The 12972-nt window shown below is 34.5% G+C and overlaps 1 protein-coding gene across 3 annotated transcripts in view; it reads right to left on the reverse strand.

Annotated features, from left to right (window-relative positions):
- Positions 1-12972, reverse strand: part of PTPN4 (protein tyrosine phosphatase non-receptor type 4) — a 228203-nt gene that overhangs the window by 94320 nt on the left and 120911 nt on the right. Inside the window, 3 exon segments of one of the 3 annotated variants that reach the window (NM_001266624.1) lie at positions 185-229; positions 4483-4561; positions 4656-4698. In NM_001266624.1, the coding sequence (NP_001253553.1) occupies positions 185-229; positions 4483-4561; positions 4656-4698 (167 nt within the window). 3 annotated transcript variants of the gene reach the window in all.

Consider the following 12972-nt stretch of genomic DNA (forward strand, 5'->3'; position numbering starts at 1 on the left):
CACACTTGAAGTTTCATGTGATTTAACTATTAAGAAATAAACTTATCTGATGAAAAGAATTCACACTACATGTAACCTTCTTAAATAATTTATTTGCAATGACCATGAATTACTTAATACAGATTTTAAAAGTATTTTTTAAAGTCCATTACAAAAAAATTTGTAAGAAATTTAAAGAGCCCACCTTCCAGTAAGAATGTCTTGTTTAATTTGCAAAAAATACTGGTACCTTAAAAAAAAAAAAAAAAAAAGGATAGCATTTACTAGAATTGCAACAATTTCAATTCTAAGAAACTATATACTTACATTAACAAATAAAAATATTTAAATATTTGCTTTTATAATTTACATATTAAAACACGTAAAGTAGTTTAAAAATAAGATTTCATAAGCTCATGAATCTACATCTTTAAAATTCTTTGATGTATGAAATTTGTACTTCGAATGTCTTGTTTCCACTAGCTTCCATTATAGAAGCCCTCAAGATTTTAAACAGTTACATGACAGAGGGAGAAATATTCTGAGGGTTGGTATATGAAGAAAGTAGAAGTGGGAAGCATAGAAAACCTGAGTATCACAAACATGAAAGAGTTGACAGTAGCAATGCACTAGAGACCAGCCAAGATTTTTGCTGGTCTGAGACAGAAAGTCAGCTATGAGTACAGGCCAGTGTTTTGATCATTTTATCATCAGATGGCAGGAAGCTGCCTGTTACAGAAAAGCACCTATACACTTCCATTTGAGTTAAGAAGTTTCTCTTTGTTTAGGGGGGGAAAAAAGAGCTCTTTTGTCTATTATCGTTAGAACTGTCAAGTATTCAATTTCCTGTGAAACGAACAAAAACATAAGTTTTCTTTAACAAGCCTACTGTCGTTGCTTAAAAGATAGCATTGTCCTTTGGTCTCTGTTAGTGGGTAACCCATTCACTCAAAGATTTATCAATACTTGGGCAAAGTCATCTGTGTTGTATAGGGGTGGCAGACGACCAAACTTTGTGGTTTTAAATGTTTAACCAGGAAATTTTAAGATTTTTATTTCACTAAAAAAAAATACATATTCAAAGAGTCAAAAGTCATTAGAAATTCTAGTTTGGCTGATTAAAGTCATTGAAGAGCTCCATGACAATATTCAAATTACCAAAGAGGTTTTCAGAGAATCAAATACTCATTATTAAAAAAAAAAAAAAAAAAAAAAAAAAGAATACAAATATCCTGGCTTCATATATAATTTCTTGTGAGGCTTAGTGCATAATATTATAAATATAATCTATTTACTCAATCCAAGACAGTATATTTCTATCAGGCCTGTTTTGGTTTAATAATTCAAAGTTATTTCAGAGGCCAAGGTGGGCGGATCACAAGGTCAGGAGATCCAGACCATCTCAGCTAACACGGTGAAACCCCGTCTCTACTAGAAAAAAAACAAAAACAAAACAAAACAAAAAAAACAAAAGGGCCGGGCGCGGTGGCTCACGCCTGTTATCCCAGCACTTTAGGAGGCCGAGGCGGGTGGATCACGAGGTCAGGAGATCGAGACCATCCTGGCTAACACAGGGAAACCCCGTCTCTACTAAAAATACAAAAAAAGTAGCCAGGCGTGGTGGCGGGCGCCTGTAGTCCCAGCTACTCGGGAGGCTGAGGCAGGAGAATGGCGTGAGCCCGGGAGGCGGAGCTTGCAGTGAGCTGAGATCACGCCACTGCACTCCAGCCTGGGCAACAGAGCGAGCCTCCGTTTCAAAAAAAAAAAAAATTCGCTGGGCGTGGTAAGGGGACCTGTAGTCCTAGCCACTCGGGAAGCTGAGGTAGGAGAATGGCGTGAACCCGGGAGGCGGAGCTTGCAGTGAGCCAAGATCGCGCCACTGCACTCCAGCCTGGGCGACGGAGCGAGACTCAGTCCCAAAAATAAAAATAAAAATAATTCAAAGTTAAAGTTTCCTGGTGAGAAACAATCTTATAGTCAGGATTTAAAGGTCATGTATATCCTTGCCATAATATTGTAAATCTGACATAAATAATGCCTATACTTGCCAAATTTTACTTATATACTCATTTAACCAAGAGGCAAGAACTTAACTGTTAAAAGCAGAAACCAGAATTCAAGTCCTAGGCAAAACTAGCTTGTGATCTTGGGCAAATTAGTTAAAATGTGGCTGAGCCTTAGTTTCTACATTTGTAAAAAGAAAGTAGTATCAATTTGCCTAGCATATGTATCTTAGGAATTGGAAAAATTCAATTCTAATGATGCTAGCACCTGCTAAAACTAAATAGTGTTTAACCTTGTGGAACCTGTTTGACTCCATTCTTTCCCCGCCCCCCTCCCCGCCCACTATTTCAAAATTAAAGGAATATTTTTTACTAATTAAACTAAACTAATTCACTAATTAAAAGGATATTTTAAAAATTAATTTAGTACTACATAGAGTTTATTTTCTTCTCTTGGCTCACTACCAAACAGAATCAACTTTCATACAGCTAAAAACTGAAAAAGAATTACTAAGCAGATTCATCTGCATATTGGGAATGTATATTTACATTCTTGAAATCTCAAGGTAAGGAGGTATAGCAGATTTCCTGTTTCCTGGGGTCTAAACTAGTTCTGAAAACTTAGCAGCTGTGGCAGAAGGTACACTGTTACTAATCATAACTATCACATTAAGAATACTCAAGCATTAAAGCTTTGGCTAATATGTAGCCTTGGCTACATATTAGAATCATTTGGGGGAACTTGTACATACCTACGCCCAGGTCCCATCTAAGACCTGTTCAATCAGAATAATCTAGGGATGTGACCAAGACATCATTATGGTTTAAAGCTCCCCCACATGATTCTAATTTCTAATCAGAGTAGAAAAATCACTGATACACACTGTGGTAGTAAAATTTAAAAAAAACTAGACATTTACCCCATTTTACCAAATAATACCAGTTATAAGATTCCATAACATTCCATTACAAAAGGGTCTGAGAACAAGTTAATTCCTTGACTACCATCAAACTTGATTTTACTTTTTTCTGCTTCAGGAAGTTATTTCAACTTATGAGAGAGATACATTTATTTCCTTATTATGTTTTCAATGCAGGCTATACAAGAATCAACACATTCTACTTCCACTCAGAAATTCAAAGACAGTTTTTCAAGTGAAGTACATTATGAACATGGTTATAACTCATAATATTTTAAGGGTTATAATATTAAGCCAGGATGTATACATATAACACAACTTTGTTTTTCAAGAGGAATTAGCTTGGATTCTACTATTAGCTGCAAGCATTAGGATTACATAATCCAGAGACAACATTACTGAATACTCCCATTGTTAAAAAAAGGAACACCTGCACACTCACCCCAAAACACACTGAAAAGAAATCTCTAGAATTTCAATCTAATTTTTCTCACTTGGTTTACTATTGAAAACTCTGCAAACACCTTAGAACTGGCAGCTGCAGCTAATTAAGTATCTTTAATTTATCCTTTTGTTTCTCCACTCCAAGACAGTATCCTAAATGATAACCAATACATTAAAATTTAACATCCTATCTATAGGTAATTTTAAGTGTGGATTTTTAAATTTGACACCTATCTTATATAGTAATTCTGAATGTAGTCACTGGCCTATATTCTTATATCTGAGAATTTTACAGAGAGTATAACATGCTAATTTTTAACTGTCTTTTTAAAAAAATCATTACTAATTACTAATTCTGTCTTTCAGGCAACACACAAGGTTGTCATTCAGGTTAATACTGACAGTAACCACACTGTTGGTATTTCTCCATTTCTACCTTCAATATTTCACCTTACATTCAAGAACATTATCAAAATGTTCATCTAGATAATTCACGTATATACTCTGTCAAGTTGAAATGACCACAAAATTAGATAGTAACATAAGCTGAGACTTAAAATGGAGAGTCAAGTGGGCATGTAAAGGCCTCAAAATGCTAGTGCACTCTATGCAACATCCTTTATAAACTCCATTATACTTTTTTGGAATCAAAGATTAAAAACACATAAGGGACAAAAGGTACCTACTGACTTGCAAATAATGGTTATATATTTTATAAATTCTATGTTCTCCCCAATAAAAAAAGATACTAGAATATGCTTTCACATGGGAAAAAAAACCAAACATTTCTCACCACACAGCATCCTTTGGATACAATTTCAGCAACATTTGATGACCTCAATTAATTATAGCCACACTTAAGCAGTGTTCACAAGTAGAAATTTTTAATATTTATATGGCTCAGGAGGCTGCTTGGGGCTGGACTGGGCCACCCTGAGGTTCTAAATCCCCTTACACTCTCCTAGCCATCCAAAAAAGGAGGAAAACATTATCTTGGAATAGCCATAACTTATTCTGTGTACTGACTGGAAAGCTCAGAATTACACCATAGTAATTTCCTTTTGCCTAATTAATTTCAAAATTTTATATTAGAGTTTTGACAATATTTTCAAAAAAAATATGCTCCATAAACCCACCTTGTATATTCTTCTTGTAACTTGTTGGGGTCACTTACAAAAAATTTGACTCTAAAGTTCAAATTGTAAGGAGATCCTCCTAGAATTAATAAAAGTAGTTCTAATTAATCAGACTATATTAATCCTTTATCTTTATAAAGTAAACTTGCAAAATGTTAAATATGTATGCTCACTCTTTAGCTGCTTCCTTATTGGTTTGTTTGGATCCAGCCACCTCTGAAAAATAAATTAAAAAAATTGATTTCTTTTTTCCTTTGGGAACTACTATATTGATTCTTACAAATCTGTTCCATTTGGAGATTAATGCTTAAAGCTGCATTTCAGAAAAGGCCCAGGTAGGAAAAATATCATTGCATTACAGACAATATTTTTCATATCAAATGTAATAAAATTATGCTAGAAATTAGTGAATTCATTTGTGTTAATATTAAGATTTTGATTTGACTTTTCCATCACACTGTACAATGTGCAATAACCTCTATTTCAAAAGTAAAGCTGGTTAATAATTGCAGCAACCTGAAGTGATTCATATTAATCTAACTATATTTCTTAATAATCTGGCAAGTTTTCAAAATTATCTTCACCCTTCACACACACACACACACACACACACACACCCCACACACAAAATCTTGGGCTTTATACCCATTCAGGCAAAATTCTACTACAGAACTTGAAAATCCACTGAGGAGAAATTTTATAACATTTACCTCATTCCTTTAAAAATAAAATACCTCCCCTTTAAAAAAAACCCACCAATTTTTAAAGATATAATGTTTAGTTTTGAGGATGATTTTTATGTGTGAGAAATTTTAAGCAGTTTCAATACTTCTGAAGGCCAGTTTAGCTCTATTTCTGGACAATTAGGGCTGAATTCAGAAAAATTTCAACTGCTAACATGTTTCGGTTAAAAAAAAAAATCAAAGAACCCAAAATGAGGTACTAGATATGGTAGAATTTTCCAAGTAAGTTTATGTATCATTATTTATAAACCAAACTTCTACCACCCATAATTAAATCCAGGCAGAACACATAGATTTTTAATAATAAATAAATGGCTGGGAGTAATTAATAATGATTTCCTCTCCACTGTCCATAACATCCAACACATTAAATCCAAGTCTATCTTCAAACTGTATCTAGAATTTATCAGTCTATCATCCTTATCTCTCTAGTCTAAGCTCTGCCTATCGCCACTTAATTGCTCTCCCAGTTGATGTTCTTATCACCATGTCCCTCTTCATGCTCCATAAAGAAGCAAGAGTAGTCTTAAAACATAAATTTGAATATGTCACTCATTTGCTTAACACTTCTTGATAATTTCTCAGTAGTAGATCCAAAAACTATGGCTTGTATGGTCTCTTCTTACCTCTTCCACCTCAACTTACTAAATTCCAGCCATAATGGCCTCCTTTCTGTTTCTGAAAGATGTCATCATAAGGCCCTCAATTTCAAGCTTCCCTTTCACAGAATGCCCTCTAGATTTCCTACAGTACTCTTCACTATCTGTAAGTCTCAGCTTAAAGCCTGCCACCTCAGAAAGGCCTTCACTGACCACCCTACCAAAAGTATGTCATACAGCTCCCATTTATTTTCTATGAACAAGTAAGGAACATTATATTCCTTCATTACATTGCCTCAATTAAATCTGTTTCACCTTTTTTTTTTCTGACTCCCTCATTAGATTATAATGAAACCAGGGATAAAAGCTGTTTCAGTCAATACTGTACAGTCAGCACCTAGCACAGGGCTTGACATAATATGAATTAAAAATACTGTCAGAAGCAGTGGCACACACCTGTAATCCCGTCTCAAAATAAGCAAGAAAGTAAGTAAAGTAAATAAGTAAATAAATAATTTACTGAAGGACTAAACCTGCTGAATGACTCAATAGCCAGGGGTAGGATTTTCAGCCCTGTTTAATACACTTTCCTCAATCTATCTACCCATTTATCCACCTTCCCATCCATCTATCTATTAATCTAATGATTTTTGTTCTTAATATCTTCTAGGAAAAGTCATAAATTATATCCATTTTAATGACTGTCTACAATCAAAGTTTCAGATCAATTAATCTATTGAAAACCTGTCTTCCTCATTCAGTTCGCCTTCAAAATATTCTGGTAAAAGAAATACAAACACATTTATATACACAGATGCGTTAAGCTGACATAGCTTAGAAGTACAAAGACAAGCACTGAGAAATTTAATAGCTCTCAACAATGATATCAATGAGATAGGGCTTAGGTTCTTGGTTTAAACCAGGAAGATGGAACAGTGCTATAACAAGCACTACTGAACAGTAAAAATAGCATTTGTTGTAAAAATCCATCATTAAGTTGTGAAACAAACTAGGAAAAAACATAATATATAAAGAAGTTCTACATATCAATAAGAAAAAAACTGACACTAATAGAAAAACAGGCAATGAATAAGAATGGAAGTTCACAATCAAGGAAATACAAATGGCATTTAAGTATATGACAAGATAGTCAATCTTGATCATAATTAGAGAAATACAAAAGTAATCTACATTGGGTTATTAGTTTTCAACAGTAACATTGGGCAAAGACTGAAACGTATGATGACATACACGTGAGAAGAACAGGCACTCTCGTACATAGCTTCTGAAAGTATAAATTGTACCATCTCAATGGAGGATAACTTTGCAAAATTTATCAAACTATAAAATTATAAAATATGACATATGACAAGACTCAGCATTATTTTTATGCAGTATTTTTAGTGAGATATATTTCATGCACCACAAAATGTACCATTTTAACAGGTATGTGTCATTATACTTTAGTATATTCCCTATGGTATGCAACCATCGTCACTATTTAATTCCAGAATATTTCCACCACCCTCAAAGGAAATCTTGTACCTATTAGCAGTCAGTCTCAATATGCCCTTCCCTCCTGCCCTTAACAATCACTAACCTACATTCTGTCTCTACGAATTTATGTTTTGAACATTTCATAAGAATGGAATCATACAACAGGCTGACTTTTGTGTTTGTCTGCTTTCACATAGTATAATGTTTTCAAGGTTCATCTACATTGTAGCATGTAACAATAATTCATTCCTTTGTGTGGCTGATACTGGGTTGTGTCTACTTTTTGACTATTATGAGTAATACTGCTATGAACATTTGTGTACACATTTTTGTGTGAACACGTGTTTTCAATTCTCTTGGGTATATGCCTAGGAGCAGTATTGTTGGGTCACAGGATAACTGTATATTTAACTTTTTGAGAAACTGCCAAACTTGTTTCCACAGTGGCTTTTTACATCTCCAATATCAATGTATAAAGTCTGCCATTTCTTCACATCCTCATCAATACTACCTTTAAAAAATTATAGCCATCCCAATAAGTGTGCTGTGGTATGCCCTTCCTTTTCATTGCTGAATATTTCATTGTATAGATATACCACATTTGGTTTATCTAGTCATCACTTGATTGACAGTTGGATTGTTCCCATATTTTAGCTATTATGAATAATGTTGCTACGAACATCTGTGTATAAATTTTTGTGTGGGCATACATTTTCAAATCTCTTCAATATGTATCTGGGAGCAGAACTGCTTACAGTAACTGTTTTAATACATCTTGAAAACACATGTTATAAACCCTTAATTTTGTTCTTACATAAATGGGCATTGGGATTATATCACCACCTATAGTTATAGACAGCATTTTCTGTGCCAAGAACTGCTGTACTAACTGGATTACTGTGCTACATCTGAGAAAAGGTGAACTGTCTGCAATGAAATATATATGAATTTTAAATGTAATATTTTATTAGAAACTATAACTATCTAGTTAATACTGATAGCTAATAAGAGATGGCACTACATCATCAACTCCATTCATGGAGGAGTGTCTATTTAAGGATGCAGCTCTGTTTCTAATCTTTTCAAACCTTTCAAAGCGATTAGACATTGCTAATCGGTTACCTGATGGCTCATGGTTTCTAATCTTTTCAAAGCCAATTTCCCATTCTTTTCCCTGGGAAGAATCTCTTGTTTACTCCATATACTGCTTCATATGACAAAGTTAATTTTTGTATCTGCCAAAACGTCGTAATAAAATTTCTACATTTGAGATCTGCAAGGTTTCTACTAAGAAATCCACTGATTATTTTATTGAGGTGCACTTGTATGTAACAAGCCACTTTTCTCTTTCTCTTGCTGCTTTCAAAAGTCTGTCTTTCGACCACTTTCACTGTACTTGGAGTTCAGTGAGCTTCTTCTATTTGTACATCTGTATCTTTCTGCAAATTAGGGGAAAGATACCTGGTAAGACCCTATCTCTACAAAAAAAAAAAATAATAATAATAATTAGCCACGCGTGGTGGTACATGCCTGTAGTCCTGGTTACTCGGGAGGCTGAGGTGGGAAGCTAGGAGGTTGAGGTTCAGCCTGAGAGGTTGAGGCTGCTGTGAGCCATGGTCGCACCATTGCACACTGCACTCCAGTCTGGGTGACAGAGCAAGACCATGTTTCAATCAATCAAACAAGTAATTTAACTCCAAACTGTTCAGGGTTGCTATTGTAAACAGCCTTGGTCTTAAAGAAAATATAATTTGGACAAATTACAGCCATATATTTATTTCATCTGTTTCAGTATCACTTTGGAGATTAAATTCTAGCTTACATTCTTTTCCACAGTATCAAGTTTTAGATGTGTATTTTTTTCCCTTAACTCATTCATTATTTGAAGCCTACTTTCTATAAGGCACTGTGCCAGGTACTGGGGTGATATAAGATCAAAACATGGTCCCTATCCTCAAAAACTGGTAAGAAACATATCAGCTCAATCAAGTATCACCACTGCTACAGATAAAAAAGAAAGAGATAAATTATACCTGGGGAGTAGTGGTAGTCAGGAAAGGCTTGAGAGGAAAAGTGACCTTTACTCTAAGTCTTAAAAAAAGTGAAGGGAGAGGGGTAGGGTAAAGGATGTGAGGGGAATGAAGGATGTGAGTTAAAGTAAAGGTGAGATATTTCAGGCACAGAATGTATTTATGCCCAAGATAGCAAAGATCAAGTATTGCATATTTCATCTGAAAATATTCCATTTTCTATCCATTTTTAGAAATCTTTAGCAGTAATACCTGCCATTACTCATCTTAATGGCAGCTGTATACATTGTGATATTAACCTTTTGTTTCTCTTATAAATCAATCCTATTTCTCACTAGAAATCAAGTTAGAAACTTGGGAGGAAGAACATCTCCCAAATAAAGTAATTCTGGAGAGTCACTAGATCCAGCAAAAAACATAGGGCTTAGGAAAACAGTAGAAAGAAAAGATGTGGAAAACTTGGATTTGATCCCAACTTTACCTTTCACTATGCTAAATAAAATAAAATTATAACAAAAACAATGGCTAAATAAAAATAAAACAAAATTTAACAAATAAAATTAAAACAAAAACAATGCTGGAGAACTAGTGGGATTCGATAAATCCTCGTGTGAATACGTTCCCACTACAGCTCCCCTTTTACCTCTCAAGTCTTTTATTATTTTATTATAAAAACCAGGTGACTTAACCAAATGGGTGACTATGAATGATGGTCAATGAGTATCAGACTCGCATAGGGACTTTCTTCAGATATTTAGGTGAATAGACCAACTAACCATGAATCTCTAGGCATAGGGTGTCAGCAATTTTTTTATGTTTCCCAAGGGATTTGGAAGCATAGCCAAGTTTAGATGAATGATCGTTTACCCTTTTGTTTTCTATAATAATTTTTTTATTAAAAAAACAGTATCAATATAAAACATTCAAGTTTTTTTTTTTTTTCTCTCTCTCTCTCTCACACACACAGCAAAAAAACACATAAAAGTCCTTTATTATGGCTCTTCCAATTCTACTCTCCCATCCAAAGAGGTAGCCTCTGTTCACTACCAGTAAGTATACCTTACAATGCTGTGGTACACCTGCATATAAGCATTTAATAATTATACATATATGCAGAACTTAGTGCAGACACCCAATCAGCATAGTGCATTACAGTCCAGAACTCCTGGGCTCAAGTGGTTCTCCTGCCTCAGCCTCCCCAGTAGCTGGGACTACAGGCATGCATCACCATGCCCAGCAGATGTCACATACTTTATTCAACTATTCTCTTATGAGGGTTTCAGGTTTTTCCATTACTATTTCCTATTAAAAATAGTGTTGCAAGAGAAATTCTTCCATACAATAAATTTTTAATTTTGATATATGCTGCCATCTGCCTTCCAAAAACACTTTTTCACTTTATACTCTCACCAAGTATCTTGAGAATGCACATTTCCCCTGAGCCTTTGCCAGAACAGGTAGTGTGAATCTGTATTTTTGCTAATCTAGTATGCAAAGAGTATTATCATTGTAATTTGCATCTCTCTGATTAACTAGTGAAGCTGAATATCTTGTCACGTTTATCATTAATAGTTACTCTTTTTCTGTTCATGCTATCTTCCCATTTTTCTATTGGGTTATCTGACTTTTATTCATTATTTGTAGAAGCTCTTCTAGATTTTAATATTATGTTACATAAATTGCAAGTATTTCCCTCGAGTTGGTATTTTGTCCTCAGTGTGTATTCTAAATGTTATGCAGTGAAATCTATCAACATTTCCTTTACAAATGCATGAACTATTATTGCCTAGGATGATCATAATAAACAAATGTTATTTAAAATGTTTCCAACTCTTACCCAACATTTTTATACTATTGTTTTACATTTAAATTTACATTGGAATTTATTTTTATATATAGTATCTATTAGGAATCTAAATACATATTTTCCCATCTTTAACCAATTGTTCTAATACCTGTCTTGAATACCATCATTATAATAAACTATGTTTTCATACAGACAAAAATTGATACTTGGGCTGTTTCTTCTACCCCACTGGCTTATATCCATACTAAGAACATACTATTTTAAGTACTATGTCATCATAATACATTTTTATATCTGTTAGGACAAGTTGATTATATTTTATATATCTGGCTAAGTTTATCCAGATTCTCTTCCAGAGGAAGTTGAGGATCCTATTGTCAAATCTTCTCCCCAAAAATCCCATTCAGATTCTAACCAGCAATACCACTGGTTCTACCAATGAAACTGAAATAGTGCTGAGATCCTTTACAATACTGAGCATTCCTCATCATGAGCATGGTATATCTCCATTTATTCATAATTTCTATTATATCTTCCTGCAAAGTTCTATATTTTCTTCATATGGCTCTTGACACTCCTGCTAAGGTTTATTCCTAGATGTTTAATGAAGATGGGTTTTTAAAAAAATGTGATTTGCTATTTTGTTGGAGTATGTCTCCTAAATGGTATATAAAAAGGTACTGATATTTGTTTGTTGAGCTCTAAATCTTACTAGCTATAATAGTTTTCCAAATGATTCATCTGCGCTTTCGAGGTGGATAATCATATTGCTAAAGAAAAATGAGTCTTCCCCCAACAACCATACCCTAACACACAGCTTTATTCCACAGGGATATCTGTTGCCCTCTGTTCAATTAGAAAAGGGGAAAAGACGAGGCCAAGTGGCCTCAATTAGTTTCTCAGTTAATCACTTTGATACCCATACTACATTACCCAGAAATCTCTCCTCTTCAACACCTTGTTGGTAAGTTTTCCTCTGGTTTGACTCTTCCACCAATCCTATCAACACTGAATGTCAACATTCAATCTTTTAAAAAATCTTGAAAATTTCTTGTCTGTTGATGGCATTCATTTTTATTCTCTGTATGTACTATTTGACATTGGAAAGCAACCAAAAGTAGGCAAAAAGAGGAGGAAAATCTACTCTCGAAAAAACAGAAAAACTGCAAGGGCTGACATACATATTAACAATCTTTGCCTAAGGGTAAGTTCAAATCCTGCACAGGCAGAGGACATCCTTACTGACTTGAGGTGTCAGAGGACAGAGTTTAGGAATGGAGTGGAAAAAAAAAAAAAAAAGACAGAAAATTGGGAGGAAATTCTGAAAAGGAGAACTCAGAAAGAGGATTAGCCCCAAACTCTGGCTATGAACACCAACGAACCACTGTTCATTCTGGTTAGGGTTAGGGTTAGGGTTAGGGTTAGGGTTAGGGTTAGGGTTAGGGTTAGCTCTGGCTGACAGCTGAACTATGCATGTATAGTTAGACTCCAGAGTCGCAAGAAAGAGGAGGAGTTGGAACCTTTAAGAAATAAGTAGAGATACTCCTCCCAAATTGGACACAGAATACAGACTCTGGGTCCAGCCAGGTTAACTGTACCCATTTGCAATATGCAGTTTAAATTGTGACAGATGTATACAGCCAGGTAATCATCACCATCCACAATCAAGATAATTTCTATCCTGAAGTGTTTCCTCTGCTTCTTTGCAATCAGTCCACCAAACCCTAAGCAACCACTGATCTGCTTTTGGTCACTATGTATCAGTTTAGCTTGTTCTGTAAGTTAATATAAACGGAAAAATATAGTGTTCTACT

The sequence above is a fragment of the Macaca mulatta genome, chromosome 12 (assembly GCF_049350105.2).
Source record: "Macaca mulatta isolate MMU2019108-1 chromosome 12, T2T-MMU8v2.0, whole genome shotgun sequence".
Classification (NCBI taxonomy): domain Eukaryota; kingdom Metazoa; phylum Chordata; class Mammalia; order Primates; family Cercopithecidae; genus Macaca; species Macaca mulatta.